A 20,769-nucleotide genomic window follows, 5' to 3' on the forward strand; every position below is an offset into this window, starting at 1 on the left:
TTTAAGACAGCTGCCTATCTTCTCAGGAAGGGAAGTTCCAGTAAACTCACCCTAAGGTCAGACTGTACAATCTGAATGGGCCACAAGGCTTCAGGAACAGTATCCTTAGGACAGATAAGACCAAGGTAGAGTATGGCCATAATGCACAAGGCCATGTTTTCAGCTCAAACACTTACTGCCAAGCACAGTGGTGGAAGAATAATGATTTGGGCTTATTTAGCTGCCACAGGACCTGGGCACTTTGCTGTCAGCTGGCCATGAACCCTGTATATTGAAGTTTCTAAAGTTAAATGTGAGACAATTTAACTGTCAGTTAAAGTTTGGACTAAATTGGATGACGTCACAATTCTAAAAACAGCAGCAAGTCCACAGCAGAATGGCTGAAAAACTAAAGAATCGAGGTGTTGCAATGGTCCAGCCGAAGCTCAGTAACTTGAAAAATCCAGAAAATTGAGAAACAAAACACATTCTGTGTGAAAACATCCTCTAACATTTCCCGTTGATCACTAATTTAAACCACAAGCAAATCTTGTTTCAGTTTCTGCTGCTGATGGGGCCCGTACTAAAACAACAGAGGGGTTTTTGGAGATTTGCTGTAGGAACCAAATGAAACAATACATCCATCACTTCCCACTGAGTTTGAGGCAAAAACACAAAAACAAAAAATTCCCTCACCCGCTAAGAAGAAAAACCAAAACAGAGTTTGCATAGGGCAGACGTTCTTTCAAGAACATCTGACATTCTTTTAGGCTAGATAAAAATGTGTCACTGTACTGCTAATCATTACTCAAAGCTTGTTCTTAAAAAAAGCTGCTTGCTCTCACATTTCATCTGCTGTATCCGCTGATTTGTCAGAATCTTGTTATGTTTTTGTCTTCCCTTTCATTGCGATTGGTCATTTGCGTTCGAGCAACAGCAGGAACACGGGCTCCAGCGAGTGCCCTCTTGATGAAGCCAACCACCTGCTCCAGGGTTTAGCAGATGTGATGGCTCACCGGGGGCAGATTTTAGCACTTATTAAAAACACAGAGCCTGGATCTGGTGGTTGAGCCTAGCTATGGTGATCCTTGCATTGTCTCTGTAAGCTGTCGGTGTCAAACCTCATTACTGGGGTTGAGCAAGCCGAGCTGTGTCCCCGCTGCATTTTCTTTGAACTGGCTTTAATGACGGGGTGTCTTTGACAGTGAAGGAAAGGGGGTGGGGTGAGTGGGGGGCCAGGATTGACTGGATGAAGGACTGTCTTGTGAAAATATTTCCATCTAATTTTTTTTCTGTTTGCCTGGTCCAGAAGATGCCATACTGAGACCATCTGGCTCTGTGACAACTTGGCTCCTCGAGCTAAGCGTGACATATTTTGCAGCCTTCAATCAGAAACGTGGCTAATTAGCCATCTTCTGTCAGGAAATGTTCCAGCAAGCTCATTTGTAAACTTATTGCTCAGCAGATCAATTGCTTTTCTTGTAAGAAGCTGTCCATCGGCAGGCAACAGAAGACAAAAGAAAAAGAAGAAGAAGAAAAAAAAAAGGCAGAGAACTAAGAAAGCAAAGGATTTAGCAGACAAACACTAGTCCAGCATGGATCACAGAGTGAATTGCCAGCTTTTGCCAAGGCTCTAATTAAACCCTAGGTTTTCCAAGATCCGCAGCGAGGCGCAGCAAACATTACAGAGTGCTTCTGGAGAGATTTAGTGACCTGGGCCTGTCAAACGTAGTTTCCAAGGTTTTTGCCTTTAAGTCCTGACAAAAGGGAGTGAGCCTCCAACTCCACATGGTGCTTACCTTTAGCTTTGAAGTACGGGCTGAAGGATCCACAGCTGTTGAATAGGTCAAGTATAAAAAAGGACTACTGGGCTTGCTGCAGCTCAGGTGTTGAATAACCATATTAAAAAAAGGGACATACTTATGTACATCTACAGTGTTGGCTGCCTTTAAGAAAGACCTTTTCCATGCCTGGTTTTACTGATATTTATTGCTGTAAACCAAAAATTTGAAACTATCACCGGACGGCAGTATCTACAAATACCAAAGCTGTTAATGAGTTTTCTTCAAACAGGCTGTTAAAGCAACCAAGTGAAGTGAGAGCTCCTAATTCCACCAAGTCTGCTAAAATGCCTCCAGGTGAATCACGACGAGCAGTCTGTTGACTTTTATCAAACCGTGCCGAACCATATTTTTCATGCTTTCAACATGGAAGAAAGAGCTTAACTCTTTAATGAACTGGAAAGATTTCAAGTGTTCATGGATTATTAGGTCCGAGGAGAGCTGAGGAGAAGAGCAGAATGGGCGGTTGGCCAGGCTCTCTGATTCAGTGGATCTGCCGGTATTATCAGAAGTGAGAACAAAACGAACTTCCCAGAATCCCACACTTCCAAGAGGTACAAGTCAGAGATTTGCTTACACATATTTAATTTATTATAGTCTACTGGAAAAGCCACAGAAAATCGTGCTCCACATACTAATTTAACCAAATGGTTTATGAATAAATGCCACCATCACACTCTAAAGCTTAACAGTAGTTTCAGAGAGAGTAAAGACATGCTCCGCTATATAAACAGTACATGAAATATGATGATTTCGCAAATAATAAATGATAAAATTGGGGTGGTTTGGGGGCGATACCACAGATAATGAAAATCATACACTTTGCTCACGGTGAAATGACACAAAAGGAAAAGAATTCCTCTCCTCCTGGAAGGGAAGTATCCCCAAGATACCGTTAACCCGAGAAGAAGTCTATCCTCTGAATCACTGAATCAGGGCCGAAGCAAACAGTCATTTCCTCTGACAGTTTGTGTTTGTCAGACTACTTTTTGAAGGGTGTGTGTGTGTTTGTGAACAAATTTTAATAAAACTTTCATTGGCTGAACATCTACAACTGATTACCTTTTGGACTCACCCCAATTCAACACAGCTAATCAACCTTAGCAATCACAAAATGGTTGTAACTCGGTGGTCTGTAGGTGGCCGTTCGCCAGCCGACCGCCGGCTGACCGCCAGCCGACCGCCGGCTGACCGCCAGCCAACCGCCAGCCGACCGTGATTTAGTAAAAAAATTTAAAAAGTTGAAAATATGGCTATTTATTATTTGATATTGTAAGATATTTGTGCCAAATATTTACACAACAACAGTTTTACAAAAAGGCACTTTTGAAATACTTTTTTAAACAAAAATACAATTAAAATAAATACTAATTGATTGCACCTAATTTAAGTCACATTTACAAATAAATTAAATTAACATAAATGAAAAAGGGCAAACAAAGCACCAACACACGTCTCACTTCCAGGCCAATGAATAAGAACAGAGAAGTCTGAAAAACAGAGAGATGCTGTACTGGACTGTGCATATCTAATGCTGAATTTAATAGCATAATTTTACTGGTAAACAAAGATAATATTTTCACTAAGAACAAAACATGCTTACTGTATTCAGTCTTGTAAAGCCACGTGCTGAATTTCAACTCAACTAACCCATTTTTGGTTAAACCCGCTCGTTCCATGTTTATTACTGCGGCTCTGACAACAAGCTAACTCCAGGTAGCTGAAGGCGGCTCGGCCTCAGGGCTCATTAGAGTCTCGCAGGGCTCTGTGAACAGCGCACAAACCTGTGCGAGCGGTGGAGGCGTTTATACTTGCCACTTACGTTGGTGCAGTATTCTCCAAAAAGACGAGGGGCAGTACGCTACGTAACCAGTGGAAATACGGTAAAAAGAGCAGATGGTTGAATGGAGCTTGGCGTGCGCGGTCTACACCAAGTTATAAAAGGTGCACGACGCGACACAGTGCGGGACCTTCACGCAGGGGCAGGGACAGCGCGATTGTGTTACTGTTGGCGCGCGCACTCTCGCAAGGTGAGGTAGATAAAGGTAGCAGTTTTGGGGTAGCGGGAGGAAAAAAATATGTGTATAAAAAATGACGTATTTATAATAAACAAGCGGAGTTTAGCCTGGTGGCCGGGTCACCAAAGCCTGGCGGCCCGCCAGGCTTATAATATAGTGGGGGAAACCCTGCTCCTTGGCAGAAGTAACAAAGGAGTTACCTACTGGAGCACAGAGATGGTTTTTAATAAGGAGTCACCTGTGACCTTAACCTTTGACCCCATGAACCTTGAAATCAATAGGCATCATTCTTGACCCATGAGGTGTCCAATTGTGCAGTTCCAACATTACACTGTTGCAGAGTTAGAGCACAGGATCACCTGTGACCTTGAACTTTCAACAAATCACCAAAATTTAAATCACCTTGTACCATGTTTGACGTTTCCTAAAAATGTCATGAAAATCGGTTCATAACTTTTTGAATCTTGTGCACAGACAGACAAACAAACAAAAGCTACCAAAAAACATAACCTCCATGTAGGAGATAAAAAACCTGGGCCTTGAAAAAAAATCGACAGCCATGACTTGACAGGTGTTTTTTAAAATACAATCGTGAACACTTAGCGAGGAACACCAGTGTCAGATAAAAACTATCAAATAAGGCCATTCACTGGTTCCTTTATGCAAAGAAGAAAAAAAAACCCAAATGATGTGGCTGACAGAGCATAAGATAAGGCAACAGCTCTCTTTCATGGTGTTTCTGACCCAAAATGTAAGCAATCATGAACCGTTACTGCACCACAGCAAAACACTCCAAACATTTTAGTCTTTATTTTTGCAGAACAGACCTAATTAAAGCCAAACTACCTGGAGGCACAAGCCAGACACTCTCTGTTATCACTGTTTTTCTTTTTAAGAGCAAAATAATGAGCGATAGCCACAGAGAGCTTGATCATTACATCCATTTAAGCCATCCAGTAGCTACCTTGTGCAGTAAATAGAGATGTAATTTAGTGTGATGGGAGGATAACACTTGGCTGTGGTCCACTGTAGATGAAAAGACAAAAAATTCAACTAAATTAAGATTTAAATTGATAGATAGATGGACGGATGGATGGATGGATGGATGGACAGATGGACGGACGGACGGACAGACAAACAGAAGACATATGAAGGAATAGTCAGACAAATGGCTGGATGCATTGGATAGACAAATGAATGGACAGATGGAAGATGGACGAACAGTTTTCAGCGTATTGATCAGCAAAAAATATCAATTAGTTATGGCAGACCAGTGTCCTTTTAACTCAAAGCAGCCTGTTTTAATTAGTTTTGAGAAGCTGAAGTAGATTCTTTCAGTTTAATCAGTCAACATGCTCAGATCAGAACCAGGACTGTGCTCAGCCACTGTTTGAAAACCTCTTAAGAATGCAAAAAGAAGAAATGCTAATCCGGCTCTAGGCTCTCGTGTGAAAGCACCATCTCGGCGTGTTAATGATGCATCTGTAACACGTCTGGTCTGTATTCTTTGGTGGCAAGAAAATGTGCAAAACAAGCACTCACGTGTTAAACATAAACTTTAGTGAAAGTCAAATGGGGGTTAAAGAGCATAGAGCTCTGAGTCAGCATTCAGTCGACAATGAAGAGGTGGGCTGTGACCGGCGCACACGAGCGGTCACATTCAGGGAACTGTCACCTCTTCATCACCCCCTCCTTAAAGCCGCATCGCGCCACCTCTCGCTGACCCCTCTGACCAGAGTTCAGGCTACTCAGCTGCGAGAGCTCCAACCGGCAATGGCCTCACTCCTCTTTTACTCTACAGCCACCCAGCCTGTGACCCCCGGAGACACGGACCAAACTGAGCTGCGCTTTAACAAGTCGGTGGAAAAATAAGTTTAACGCAAGCTGGAAAAAAATAACCAGGAAACTCCTCCTAGAGGTTGAAGAAGCTTGGCCACAGTACCTGGCAGACTTCATAGAGTAGTTTATATTGTTCGTCAGGCTTCCTCAGGGTACACAGGCTGCATCCCATGGTGGAGGAGATCACACCATCCAGAATCTCCCTCCAGCCACACAGGCAGGAAGCGGACAGAAACAGTTATCTTCTTTTATTCCCTGAGCAGACTCTCTCTCCCTCTCTCTGTGTCCCTGCTGCCTTTCTTCCACAGCTGCAAGATGACTTCGGCTGCCGGGACCGACTCCCCCCCCGGCTTGTGGCTGTATCTCTGCGCTCAGCTCTCGCACGCTGAACGCCCTCCTTTACCTTCCTCCTTTACTCAAACCCTCCCTCCCTCTCTGTCACTCTCCAGCCTACTGCTGAGCTCTTGGAGGTTGATGCCAGATCCCTGCTACATCCACCCCTTCATGTTTATTAAGCAGCTGCTGACTGATTATTCATGAAGGGGTGTGGGGGTTAGGAGTGTTAGCTCGTGAATGGGGTTTACCAACGATGAAGATGAAGCTTTCTTGGTTAACAAGCGTTATTAGAGCCAATATGAGGAAATAAGCTGAGTTATGTAAAGGCTTTTCCATTTCATGACAAGGCAGGGAGTTTTTCTTTTTTTCCCCAAGGGCCTTCAGACGCTTGTTTGTAACTGATTCTATCCTTTTAATTCAAAATTCAAAGTGCTACAAAGAAGCCCCTCCATCTCTGATGGCAGATAAAGAACTGCTTGTGATTTTACATCCAACGCTCTGCAGCTTTAATACAGCGGTCTTTCACCATTCCAGTTAAATTCTCCTTATGCATTTACCTTTAAATGCACAAACCTTAAGTCAGTAGAAACAAATAAACCAGATAAATATTTATCCTGCCCCTCTCCTAAGAGTTCTCTGGCTCCTTCAGTGTCCCCTGTCCTGTGTGCATACAGCAGGTATGACTCCTTAAACCAGATCTGGCATCTGTCTCGCTCTTTTCTCCTGTGCCAGCCAGAGATAAACGCCCATTAGCGAGGCAAGAAGGCCGACAAAGACTTTTGGCCACAGTCTGTCCGTTGGTGTGCTTCGCTCACGGAAAACTTTTCATTCCAACCGGTTGAAGATGTGATAAAACATCACAACAGGATGTCTGTTCTCACCTCCTTGCAATTTGATTTCACTTCTTGCACAAGATACAATTGGATTGCTTAAGTCGCAGGCGCTGAGCCACATACCTGGATCAATTTCACAGCAGGAGGTGGGGAATGGGGGGCAGGGTAGTCCTGTAGGAGAAATCCAGAGAGCCGATAGAGGTATTTTCCTCTTGCCAGATGTGTCCTGTGATCCATATCTATCTGCACCTACATGACTGCTCAGAGACGCAGCGCTGCGATTTGCGTGCAAAGGTTTCCGGTCAAATGCCAAGAACATCTGAATGTAAATTGTATTTTAGCAAAATGGCACAGCTGGCAATAGTCTATGCTTAAAAAAATAAGATGAATTAGATTTTTGCTTCTCAGTGTCTACTCATAAATTATAACCGTTCATCCATCCTACCATTTTCTTTACCCACTTATTCCTGTTCAGAGTCATGAGTTTAACTATTCCTTCAATGAAAATGTCCATATTTATCACCTGCTGCCAAAGATTAAAGGGTGATAATGTTTTCACCCATGTCTGTGTGTGTTTGTCCATCTGTATTGTTAGCAAAATGGCTTATGAAACACAGAACATATTTAATGACATCTGTGAATCAATAACGCTGGGACTCAACCTAATTCAAGATGGCCTCCACAGCAAAGCAATCTCGGCCAACACAAAAATGACTATACTTCAGTGAATTTTACAGATATTGAGCAAATATTTAGAGTGGTAGTGGCTGACAGTCATTCCCAACACATACTCCAAGCACTACCAGATCATGCAAGGTCAATGTTTCTCTGTTTGCATTGAAATATTTAAACAAACAAAAAAACCCATCTTTCAATAAATCCTCACCTATTTGTTCTCACACAACAAACTGTACAGAACATCGAAGACTCCACAAGGAGAGACAGAGCCCAAAAGCTGCCTCGGGCAAACAGTGAAGGTGTCTGTGTGAACTCAACAATCACTCATTATTACCGTTGGCTTTGCCCGTCTGGCTCCGAAGGGCTCCAACGTTTATCCAGAGTAGCATGAAAACTAATTCTCTGTTCACATTAGCTGCACTGTTGTGCCTGGGGCTGGGATCAGTGAAGAGTTTAAGCCTCTGCTCTTGCCGGGCTAATCTTTCTTTCACACTGAGATTATCCCATTCATGAAATCAGAGCGGAGGGCGGCGCTCGGTTAGGAACAACTGCGCTAAAGGCTGGAGCAGCCGTAACGCAGGTAAAGCGCTTATTAATGAAAAATCACAGCCGCGGTAAAATATGGAAACATCTAAGGAGCTGTGTGTTCTGTCTTCTGGTGTTCAAACATTTACTTTGTGATTAATTATTAAAAGTTCAAGTGGATTTTATTGTCACTTCAGTGATATGAAGTACATACAGTACGTAGTGAAACAAAACAACGTTCCCCCAGGACCAAGCTGCTGTAAGAAAAATACAAAATAAAAAACTAAGAGTGCACATAAAAAAACAAGATGAACTGACGACACTATACAACATAAAGTACCATGTGTGCAAATGTGCAGAAACGCGAGATGGTACAGTAGACCACATAAGAGTACATAAAGGCAGGTACAAAACTTTAAACACCAATAAATATCGGTGTGGAGATGTGCAGATAATCAGCTTCCAGTTGACTGTGAGTCAGGTGTAGTTAAATGCAGATGTTAATTGGTAATTGTTTTATGTAAACAGACTGTTCAGACCTGACCAGGACTGTTTGGGAGTCTGACAGCTTGTAAAAAGAAAGATGTTGCGCAGTGTGGTTGTGAGTGCCCAAATGCTTCTGTACCATTTTTCGGATAGCAAGAGGGTAAGGAGTGTGTGTCTGATCATCCCCAATGCTGGTTGCTTTGAGGATGCAGCGTGTTGTGTAAATGTTCATGATGCTGGGGGGAGGCACACCAACAATCCTTTCGGCTGTCCTCACCATCTTCTGCAGGGACTTGTGAACCAAACCAGGCGGTGATGCAGTTCTTACTCTCAGTGTTCTGTGGTTTGATCTGTGGCCTTGTCAGTGTGAAGCACATGTCAGCTTTTATTCATGTCTGGTCTGGACATGACACCATCAGAGAGGCTCCTGTCTCAGTGGCACTGAGACGAAATGATAATAGCGCTGTGTGGTTTGTGCTAATGAATATCAACATTTGGGCTTCGCGGGGAGACAAGATGGCCAGAGGTTACCACATCCCCTCCCAATTACCAGCACGGAGCTTCCAGAGTGTGGATCCTAAGCATTTTATCTCTTCCCAGCTAGATCATTCATATTCATAGAGGCCGCCTGGTGTTGTGTCTCTGTCCCAGTAGACCCAGTTTAGGAGTCAGGACTTAAACTGGAAGGATCAGGTGGTGACCGCTGCAGCGCACTGTCGCTTTCTGATTTATAACTATAATGTATCACCTTCACTTCTTCTGGCCTTTCAAAACAGACTTTTTATCTACAGGAAAGAGCAAAGATTTCATTTACAGCTAAGACTTTGGTATTCTGGTCTTTTAGTTATGTCTTTTTTTACTAATTAAAAGCATCATTGTCAATGCAAACAACTCAAATCCAGCAATGTCAAGTCCACTGACAAGAAAAAAATCTAAACAGTTTAACATTTCTTCCATGCCAGTTTTAGACTAAGATCATCTTGTTTTGAGAAATGACAGTTAGTCATTTTGGTCAAACCTTGAGAAGAAAATTTTGTGTGTGAGCTCATGTGATAATGTAAGTGATCTCACATGATTTGTTAGTCACTGGACTATGTGTGAATGACTCAGCTACTACCACGTTAAATTTTAGCTCAGTGTCTGCAAAACTCACTGAGTTATAGCCATTTTTATGTAGGCTAAAATTCAATTAAATTGGTTTGATTCAAAAGTTAATCAGCTGTAGATGTACAGCCAATAATTATGCTCTGGGAGTTTTATTGAAATCCGTCCACTGGTTCATGAGATATTTTGCTATTTTGCCTCACCTGTTAATGTTTAAGAATGAAAAGTAATCTCAAAACAACCTGAATAATAGTAAAATATTACCAACACAAATGTAGCACGAACAATTCTTCCATATGGTAAAAGTTACAACATTGTTAAATCTAAAAAACAGTGAAAGCAAAAACAACTGGACTCACAGAAGACTAACAAAGACCCTAATGAGCCTCTATTGTGAGGAGAGTAAGTTAATCTGCATGTGAATCCAGTTTACAGACCATATCAGCTTTAAAAGTTCAAACTCTTTCTTTTTCTTTTTTTCTGCTTTTTGAATTGAGAAAGCCCCTCAAATGAGAAGCGAAACGTCTTCAGCTACAGAATAGAAGTCCAGTTGTTTCTGTTTTTAACCTTTTCTGGATTTACCATGTCCTGGAGGACTGAGAATCGTCACCAGCATATTACAACATTGTTCTGCTTGTTAGGGCCATCTAGAAACCATAGAAAGTGTCTGCACCTGTGTGTGGGGAGTTCCATTGCTCCAACAGTCAAGCTTCCTTTGGCCTTTGCGGATCTTCAGTATTTTGTAGAAAAGTTAACAGCAAGCATCATCCTATCGTCTTCAGTCCCAATGGTGGCACCCATTCGGATCCATCAAAACATACATAACAGGAACTCCACATTTCAACCTGCCATTTGACAGAAAGCCAAGCCGTTTATCTTTCAGTTATCTGAGCGGAGAAGGGGATTTTCAAAAGTCCGACCTAAAGGGGGAGGGGTGTGTATGTGTGTGTGTGTGTGTGTGTCTGTGTGAGTGTGTGTGTAGATTAAGCCTGCAGAAGGTGACGACAGGGCAGCGTGCAAAGAAACTGGACCCTGATGGCTCGGAGTGATAACACGAGGAGAAAGCACGGTATCCAGGTCTAAGTTTTGACTTTATTGCAGTGTCCAGACGGCAGGAAGTTCAGTGGGGGCTGGCGCGTGAAATGAGGAACGGCAGGGTGGCAGGAAAACTAAGTTAGCTTCATTTAGCAGATCTGTGACTCTCAATATATGTGAGCGTAGCACCAGAGTCACATTAACATCCAGTAAACTGTGGTGGCAAAAGCTGATCCTACTTCTGTGGTGTGAAATCATAAATGCCTTCTACAAACCCAACTCTAAAAAGTTGGAATGGATGAAATAGGCAGTTTAGCATTGTCTTGCTGAAATATGCGGGGTTTTCTCTTAGAAAAAAAACAAAACAATAAAAAACACGTCGTCTGAATAGGAACATCTGTTGCTCAAAAACATGCATATACTTTTCTGCATTCACAGAGCCTTTCCAGATGTGAGAGCTGCCCATACTATATGCACTAATGCACCCCTATACCGTCAGAGAGGCAGGCTTTTAAACAAAGCACTGATAACCAGATGGATGGTTCCTCTCTTCTTTAGTACAGAGGACGTGGCGTCTGTGGTTTTCAAAAAGAATTTTAAGTTTTGATTTATCTGACCACAGAACAGTTTTTCCTCTTTGCCTTAGTCTGTCTGAAGTGAGTTTTGGTCCAGAGAAGATGGCAGAGTTTCTGGATGATGTTCACATCTGACTTCTTCTTTGTATGACAGAGCTTTAACCAGCATTTGTGGATGGTCCAGTGAACTATGTTAACAGACAATGATTTGTTGAAGTGTTTCTAAGCCGATACAGTGATGTCAGAATCAGACCAGTTTTAACTGCAGTGGCCCCTGAGGGCCCGAAGATCACGAGCATCCAATACTGACTTTCAGCCTCATCCTTTGAGCTCAGAGTTTTCTCCACATTCATGAAACCTTTGATGGCATTATGATATTATGAAATATTAGGATATATTCAAAGTCTTTCCAATCTTTTGTTGAACAACAAACATTCTGAATATGTTCAACTACTTTTAGATGCATTTTTTCAGATTGGTGAACCTCTGCCCATCCTTACTTCTGACAGATTCAGCCACTAAACTGCTCTTTTTATACCCAGTCTTCTTGCTGGCCTGTTGGCAATTAACCTAATTGAAATAGTTCCTCCAGTTTGTTCTTACTCGATGGTCAAGATGGTCATTTTCCCCATCTTTTACACAGAAACACTTAAAAATAACTGGAAGATCCCATTAATATCTCATTTGATTACCTAAAAAGAAATAACGATAAGTTAAAATGTATCAGCTTCTTCCATGTAGCAGTCGAATATTTGAACAAGTCCTCCTATACCTAATTAATGGCCAAACATGCGGGTATACAGTTAGGGACATAAATATAACTATATACTTAGTTGTGCATAAACAAGTTATTTCTGAATCAGGACTTTGTCAAGCAGCGTATTTGGCGCTTGTTCTACTGAGTTGCTTTCGGCCAAATACGCATTACCCACCATTTGGATATGGGCTTAAGCGCCTCAAAATCGGTCCTTAAACTTGTAGTGGATATGAGAGGGGAGAGGATTTGCAACACCACTGTGTTAATAGAGGTGTCAGATGAGCGAGCGGCAGCGCCGAGCAGAAGCCAGAGCTAACTCGAGGGATGTTAAAGGAAGGTGTGAAAGACGACGGGAACGAGAGACAGACGGAACCCGCCGAGAGGGGAGCGGAGCGGAGGTAAAAACTAAATATGAAGAGGAGTTTAATGAGTCTCCAGTTCCTCTCAACTGTATCACCGGGGCAGGAGGATCCGCATGTGTGTGTGTGTAGGTTTGCCCACCTCTGAAACGCTGGGCTGTGCATAATTTATCAGACAGCTGTCAGCTTTGTACTCCTATTTGCTTTGCAAGGCAGATCCAAGGCCGACAGGGACCCCGAGCCAGTCGGAGTGACAGCCACCAAAACTGTTTAACGGGATAATCAAACCCTAATAAAGCCATCACTGTCTCCTCAGAGTAATTACTTAAGAGTGAAGGGATGTTAACAAGACTGACAGGCTAAAACGCCATTGTAATGCTCCTGCACTGACACACACAAAAAATGGATATTTTAGAAATATATAGTTTTTATTTTAACGGTTTCCTTTTTGGACACTCCATGAGGCTGCTACCATTACCAAGAGCCTGAAAATTGTTTATGGCTGTGCAAAACTGCTTTCATTTGCCATGGCGTGGGAAAAAACAAACCGTAGGCATTTGTTTTGATGCAGTCACTGATGTGGTTTACTTAAACTTCATACCACAAAAGCAATTATCAAGTTTTGAGTCCATTTTCAAATTGCTCTCCGCAGATGAAATTATTCGTCACTTTCAAGTGAAAGACAAAGCATAAAATTAAAAACATTCTTTCATGCCAGACTTGAGAAAGACAGAAATGTAGACAACTTTGGTCAAACCAAAATACCAATATTTGTGATCTTATGTGATATTTTACAATATGTGTTAATGCTTGGACAATGATACTCGGCTACTACCACATCAAATTTTAGCTTGATATGTGTAAAATTAGCTGAGTTTTAGCCACTTTTGTGTTTTCAAAGGTCAGTTATCTGTGGTGGTCATCTTGAATTGGGTTGTGTTCAAAAGTTAATCAGTTGGAGATGTACACCCAATGATTCATTTCTGAAAGTTTCATTAAAACCCATCCAGTGGTTCATAATAGTTAACTGCAAAGTTTTAAGAACAGATCTTGAATAAAAAGGAAGTACTCGAGTGTTAATCCATTGGTCTTAATGTGGACAATTTCCTAAACTATATTTACCTCCATATTATCACTAGTTAAATATATGACCTAACCTTTGCTACCATAAAACTGACTGTATGGTGCCAAGGTATAACAAAGTACTGTTTGTATGCTAATAATTGCCATGACATTCCTATTCCTGCATGAGGTAACTCATGGTGCTTGTCAACACACTCATTAGGTGGAGCATTAAAAGGAGTTCATGTTTCATGCCCTCTCCTGCTCTAAGGCCAATAACGACTCCACTCAGAGGCTCTGTTTGCAGCTCCACCAGCTCTCCACTCCGCTCAGCTCCCTGTCGCCGGCTAATTCTCCGAAAGCCTTCCTTGCTGCACGCCGCTCCGGCATGCTGGATGGCTGAAGTCACCGACGAGAGCCTCCTGCCAGACTGGACGCTGAGGCTGATGCAGTCCAGTGGACAAAGCTGGGAGCTTAGAGAGTAACACTGCTCTGGGTGAGATTCAATGCAGGGGGGTGGTGATGAGGGGGTGGAGATACCACAAGTTGACTTGTTACAGCGGAGACCCGAATACAGGATAGATTGGGTTCCTGCCTCAGTCTTTCTGACACACTAACATTTCTCACAAGCACCGTCTTCGCACTTCTGTATCTGGCTACTGGCACTTCTGTACTGTTGCTCCAATAAAATTTGGCATTTTCTGGTTGTGAAGCTTAAAGGACACCCTTGAATCGTAAGTGGCTTTGTATATTTATTTACCTTTATTTAACCAGGCAAATCCAATTCAGATCTCTTTTTCAAGGGAGGCCTGGGCCTGAAGGCAGCGTAACATGCATGTTTTTAGACTGTGGGAGGAAACCGGAGTGCCCGGAGTAAACCCACGTAAAAACATGAAGAGCATGTAAACTCCACACAGAAAGGTTCAGGTCCAACCCAGGGTTTGAACCCAGGACCTTCTTGCTGTGAGGCTATGAGCGTGTACTAAATAAAACAATGTAACATGCTCCAGATTCTCTTCTTCTGTAGGTGCGTTCTGAAGATGCACGGCTACTTATAAGGAAATATTAATGAAATGCTAAGGCTCCCGCATGTTTCCATCAACATCAATGTACATATCTGTCGAATCGCACTTTATAATTTCACATTACCTAAAGGAAGCAGCTGAAATTGTGCATCTCAGTTATTTTTCTTAAAACCTTTTTTAATCTAATTTATTGATTTTTAGAGCTTTTATTTTTGAAAAATTAATCTAATAATTTTTAATGCTTTTTAATGTCCAGTGGAAATCCTGTAGTAGACCGGGAGCAAAAAGACATTGACCCTGGAGTTGGGGTGGCAAATACAGTATGGGAAACACCTTGGAGATAGCACCTCTGGGAAAAAATAAAAAAATAAAACAAAAACAAAACTGTGCCCAGAAAATATCTCCAGATCTATTTTAGCAGGATGGTAAGCAGCACGAGACATAAATTAAATTAGATTCCAGTTGTTTGCGTAGGCAGGAATGTCCTTTTATTATACAAGATCAGATGTCTTATATGGGACAACATGTATGAAAGGTTAAAAAAAAACAACAAAAAAAAAAGTAACACATTTGGTTGATTATTTTTTGGTTGTAACAATGCTTCTTGAGAGTAAATTTTAAACAGCTGGAAAGCCTGTTTATTTCCCCTAAATGGTGCCACATTTGCTCAGAAAATGCATTTGTGGGTTGAGCAGCAGAGTATGAGTACGTGGTTTAAAAATCTTCTCTGCCAATGCTAAGCAGCTCATTACGTTACAGAGCTGCCCCGATGAAAGGCTCGGTCAGAGCTGAGGTCGCTGGGAGGTTGACATGCTGGCTGACATCACTCAGACATCTCAGTGTCCTGACAGAGAGCCCACTTGAACCACCTGAAGCCGAGCGTGATGAATGACTGTCTTTAGCACTCTGTGAAACTGGATGAAAATGCTGCTGATGCTGACTGGACGTCTTGACCAGTCTGTAAATCTTTTTCCTCTGTGACCCCAGGCCAAGGCAACAACCTCAAAGGTCTTTTCAGGCAAAGAGGAGCGATTCACAGCCTTCCCCCTTCCTCCTCCCTCCCACCATCGCTTCTGCTCAACCAGTGAGCGACTTCAAAAAGAGGTGTCCATTCCTCTTTGAAATCTAAACATCGCTTTAAATGATAATTAGCTCTTCTTGTGGTTGGATGAACTTTTATGAAAAGGGAAAATACACAGGGAAGATGTGGAGCTTTTAACCATTGCAGGTTTAAGGTTTCCTTGGAAGATAAAAACATTAAAATGAGAACATTTGCCCAATCCAATGAAGAGATGCTGAAGTGAATCCAACTATCAGAAAGCTCAAACATCAAAATATTAGGGTTTTGCTCTGTCTCTTTAATATTTGAACAACTTAGTAGGTATGAAATGACAGGTCCTGCTTAGAAAATTATCATTCACCAAGAGGACAGAATGAGGGCTGGAACTACAAGTTTCACTTTCTCCATCACAGACACTGGAAATTAAAATGACTTTAACAAAACATTTATTGCTGATATGGTAAATTCATAATTACCGTCCACGGGTGAAAGGCGAAAAGTGGGCAATAATATTTTTGCCCATATCTGTGTTTGTGTGCATGTAACCAAAATACCTCATGAACCACTGGATCTACTGCATCTACAGCTGAATATTGTTTGAAGCCAACTCAATTCAAGATAGCCAAAACAGCCAACTGGCCTTAGAAGACACAAAAATGGTTATAATGCTTTACATTTCACACCTATTTTGCTAAAATTTGGTGAGGTTGTAGCTGTGTTTTCATTCACAGCACATACTCTAAGTGCTGCTCATTACACAAGATCTTTGCTTAAAATTTCAGCATTAACTCCTACAGTAAACCCTGTTTGTCTGTTAGCAAAATATTCCAAGAACCATTCAACACATTTTAATAAAACTTTCAGAAATTAATTATTGAATGTACATCTACAACAGATTAACCTTTGGAGTGAATCCAATTCAAGATGGATGCCACAGCTAATCCACCTAAGCAAACACAAAAATAGCTATAAGTCTGTCATTTTTACTGATATTTATGTAAAATTTGATGTGGTAGTAGACAAGAGTCATCTTTAACACACATGCTAAGCATGTTGCCTTGCAATATTGCATTTCAAAATTAGCCTTTTCATTTTGCTTGAGAATCGAGCTTTAAGAATTAGCCACAACATAAACGCAACAATACGGCTTAAGAGTTATAAATTTCAAGCCCTGATTAGTTTTCCTGTTACAAAACAAAAAGGTGAAATACTTTTAACAACAATACAATTTTAACTAGAAAATCCTATTAACAAAAATGTATAACCCTCAAAGAAATGAGTGACAAAAGGAAATCATGTTTTTTTTTTTTTTTGGACTCTCAATTACTGATTATGTTAAGCGTCACCAATGGTCTGGAATAAAGATTAGATCTCCTCAAGAAACTTCTTGCTAATGCTTCCCACGACACATCTGCTGTTGCCATTACAAACCAGGTTTGCCTGAAAGTTAATTAAATTATTAACTCTCAGGGATTCTAAGTGAGAACAATGCTCCCGTTCTTCAAGATCGATCCAACATTTCTCCAGAACAGGGAGGCTTTTAACAACGGACATGCTAATGACATTGGTTAAATGGAAAATTAATTTGTGACATGTGTCAACAGGAGTACTGAAAGGACCGTGCAAAGTGGTTTTGGAGATGGCAAACAAAGACATCCAAGGTGTCAGCGGTTGATTCAGTGAATCTCATAATGCAATACGTGCATAGAAAGCAAACGCTGCTCCTGTTTACTTACAAAATTATTAAACGCTTATGAAATAACCTAATGGAATAGCACAAGACTTTTTAGCATATATACATCCTAAAAAAGAAAAGAGACATCATGCGACAATTATGTAGATGCACTTAGCTGCCAGGACAAAAACGAATTACTGCTGTTAATAGGTTGTCAGGTTAAAAAAACATCTCATTTCTGACTCAGCCTGTGGGCTCTGAGCTATTCACATCGACTCAGAGGTTGAGAGATGGCCCCAAAGTGCAGCTTTTTCTTTGATGCTCTGAACATTAATCCAAATATAATTTCTTCAACACTGTTTCCACTGAAACACCTTTAGAGGAAGTGTGTTTGATTGAGAAATACAAAAAAAAGCTACATACTCAGCCTCCTACTATCCACTTTTTCCCTGCTTTCACACTTCATTCCCTTCCAAATGAAAGGGAAGAAAAGAATGCTTTTAAGGAAAAAGAGCTTGTAATTTCCATCTCGTTCCAACCTCATTTGCGGTGAAGTACCCTCCGAATGCTGCCTTTACACAACATGGCGCTGCGGTGACGCTAAGAGGGCTCGGTCCATTAGGCCGGCGAGGGAGAGAAAGCCATCTTCTTTTTATCACAGAGGTGTAGAGGTGCTGCTGGACACAGAGGAACAAAGAGCAACAGACCGAAAGGAATGATGGATGAACAGGGAAAAGGGTGTGGGGGTGGAAGTGCAGGATGAAGACGGGAGTAAGGAGGGCGAAAGAAGAAGAGTATAGCTTAATGAGGAGACAGTGATTTTCGAAGAGCGAAGCATGGGGGTGGGGGAGGGTTTGAGCTTTGACCTCTCAGATCCCTCGGTGCGTGTGACAGGCCCGAGTTCAGAGGGAGGATTAAGGTAATCAAGAGTAGTAATGAGAACAGAACCCACATTCGTAAACCCCAACGCTCCCTGAAAGCAACAATTATGCCTTCGCTCTTAAATGTGTGTCTGTACCTGGACATCGTCTTTGGCAGCAGGATGGAAAGGGGCCACGGAAGACAGAGACAAAGGCATGAAATAATACTGACGGTCATTCCGTACCGCTGCAAATGTAGCCTCTGTCCAGCTTTGACTAGACTGCTTTTCAACCAAACCTGAGTTAGAAGGGAGGATTTGTTTGAAATGCAAAAAAACAGTTTTAGCTATTTTGAGTTCTAAAACACAGCAGCATGCAATCCCCAGCTGATCTCATTCCATTGATTGTTCCGAGCCCTTGGCATCATAATTAAATGCTCTACACATCTTCAGTATTAATTTTAACAACTGGAAATCAATCTACAACTGTCCTCTAAAATATAATATAATAATAACGAATTAGATTCCAGTTTTAGCTTCCCTTCATTGGCTCCCTGTCAAATTCAGAATATAATTTAAAATCTTACTTCTAACATACAAACCTCTCAACAATCAAGCTCCATCTTATATAAAATATCTTATTGTTCCATATTTTCCTAACAGAGCACTTCACTCTCAGACTGCAGGGTTACTTGTGGTTCCTAGAGTTTCTAAAAGTAAAACAGGAGGCAGAGCCTTCAGTTATCAGGCTCCTCTCTTGCGGAACAAACTTCCAGTTTCTGTCCTTGAGGCTGACATTCTGTCTAATTTTAAGACTAGGCTTAAATTTTTCCTTTCTGACAAATCCTATAGTTAGGGTTGGCTTGGGTTTCCTGAGCTATCCCTTAGTTATGCTGCTATAGGCTTAGACCGCTGGAGGACAAACTGACCACATTTTCTCACTCTGCTGCTGTCTTTACTCTCTCTACTGTCCATGTTTGTATTTGTAATTATTTCTATCATTAAGATGTATTTTTTTCTTTGTCTTTCTTCCCATAGAAACTCCACCTGGACCAGTCATTCTATGTTTGTCTGTGTCTCTCCCCTGTCTTCGTCAAGGCAGTTATCTGCCCATCCTGAGCCTGGTTCTGGTTCTGCTTGAGGTTTTTTCCTGTTAAAAAGGAATTTTCCTTCCCACTGTCATCAACATGCTGCTCAGGATGGGAGACTGCGAAGAACTGAATATTCAGCTCAATCTGCTGGCTTCATTAGATAGAGAACTTTCACTAATTGGCTTTTATAATTTACGTTATTGTTTTTGTACAGTGCCCTGGAGTTACGGTTGGTGTAAATAGGCACTATATAAATAACTGAACTGAATTGTTGCAGCATTTGGATGCCTCATTAACAAGCAGGAAATTTTAGAGTTTAGTGTCTGATTTTTAACAGACCAATGATCTTATGTCATTTTGTAATTGTTTTTTTTTTGTTTGTTTTGTTTTGTTTTGTTTGGTTTAGGAAACAACACCACAAGGAGGCAGATTTACAATCTGGGATACTTTGGCATTTAGTCAAAATTTAGAAATAGTGGAATAGGAATTGCACATTGTTCTATGGGTGATGATCAAAAATTGTGGTGATCTACAGACGCAGAACAAATAGGTCATAAAAATTCCTAAAGATGTCTACACAGAGGACAGCAAAATTTGTTTTGAATTTGAATTAGGAGTAAAGGAATTACTTGCTATGAAATTGAAATCCTATATATTTAAATCAGCCTGCAGATCATTAGATTGAATAAAAGTGTTATGAACTGGTAGAAGGTCAAATCATTCTTATAAGAGGAATTGAGGAGACATTGTAGATCTTTTTCAGATTCAAAAAAGTTAAAAAAACAAAAACAACTGGACTTCTATTCTGTAGCTGAATTCTCAATTCGAATTGAGAAAGCTCCTCAGATGAGAAGCGAAACGTCTTCAGCTACAGAATAGAAGTCCAGTTGTTTTTGTTTTTTTAACTTTTTTTGAATTTACCATGGCCTGGATGACTGAGAATCTACACCAGCATCTTTTTCAGATGTTCTCAATAGCAAGTAAAGGCACAAGAGTCCTGCATCCCAGCAGACACTGACAACGACGAGAGTGAGGAGGCACCTCAAAAGGTCACACTGTCTGCGGCAGACAGGAATACACTTCATTCGAAGCCCGCTGCAATTCTTTCCATTTGCTTCAGAAAGCTTAACTCTAGCTTAACATCTACAAAGGGACATCTAAGTCTTTGTAATGAGGATGCCACATGTCGATATCATCTTTCACAGGCTTCACTTGACCGCTGCTCCAGTTGGACGGAGTCATGTTCACTGGAGCACATCGCTGCCTTCTTTAAAAAAAAAAAAAAAAAAAAAATCACGTTTGCATTTACTGCAACGGTTCACAGAACCCACTTTTTTTGTGGTAATTCAATAAGGACACAAAGAGGCGGGTCAGGCAGGTTGAGGTGGGGCGGAGGGTGGAGGGGTGTGGGGTCATTGTCCAGGACATCTGAGTGACAGGGGTGAGATTAGGACCTCGGAGCACACAGTGGCTACTTTGTACCTGTCAGTCAAGCTGCGACGCAAACAGCCTGCTGGGATGCTGGGGGAAACATATCGAGAGGCAAACGAGGTGAGAGGTCCTTGACCACAGGGCGGACCCCAACCAGCAGATGAATCCCACAGACTGCCTTGGTAAAAAAAAAAAAAAAAA

General features: G+C 41.5%; 1 protein-coding gene across 4 annotated transcripts in view; it reads right to left on the bottom strand.

Annotated features, from left to right (window-relative positions):
* Positions 1–20,769, bottom strand: part of pdzrn3b (PDZ domain containing RING finger 3b) — a 118,224-nt gene that overhangs the window by 16,574 nt on the left and 80,881 nt on the right. The window contains exon 1 of one of the 4 annotated variants that reach the window (XM_017426973.3): positions 5,781–6,098. The exons of the other annotated variants lie outside the window; for them this stretch is intronic. Within the exon in view, the coding sequence (XP_017282462.1) occupies positions 5,781–5,849 (69 nt within the window). The 5' untranslated portion in view covers positions 5,850–6,098. Of the gene's footprint in view, positions 1–5,780; positions 6,099–20,769 lie in introns of those variants that run through there. 4 annotated transcript variants of the gene reach the window in all.

Source organism: Kryptolebias marmoratus, linkage group LG4 (assembly GCF_001649575.2).
Source record: "Kryptolebias marmoratus isolate JLee-2015 linkage group LG4, ASM164957v2, whole genome shotgun sequence".
Lineage (NCBI taxonomy): Eukaryota > Metazoa > Chordata > Actinopteri > Cyprinodontiformes > Rivulidae > Kryptolebias > Kryptolebias marmoratus.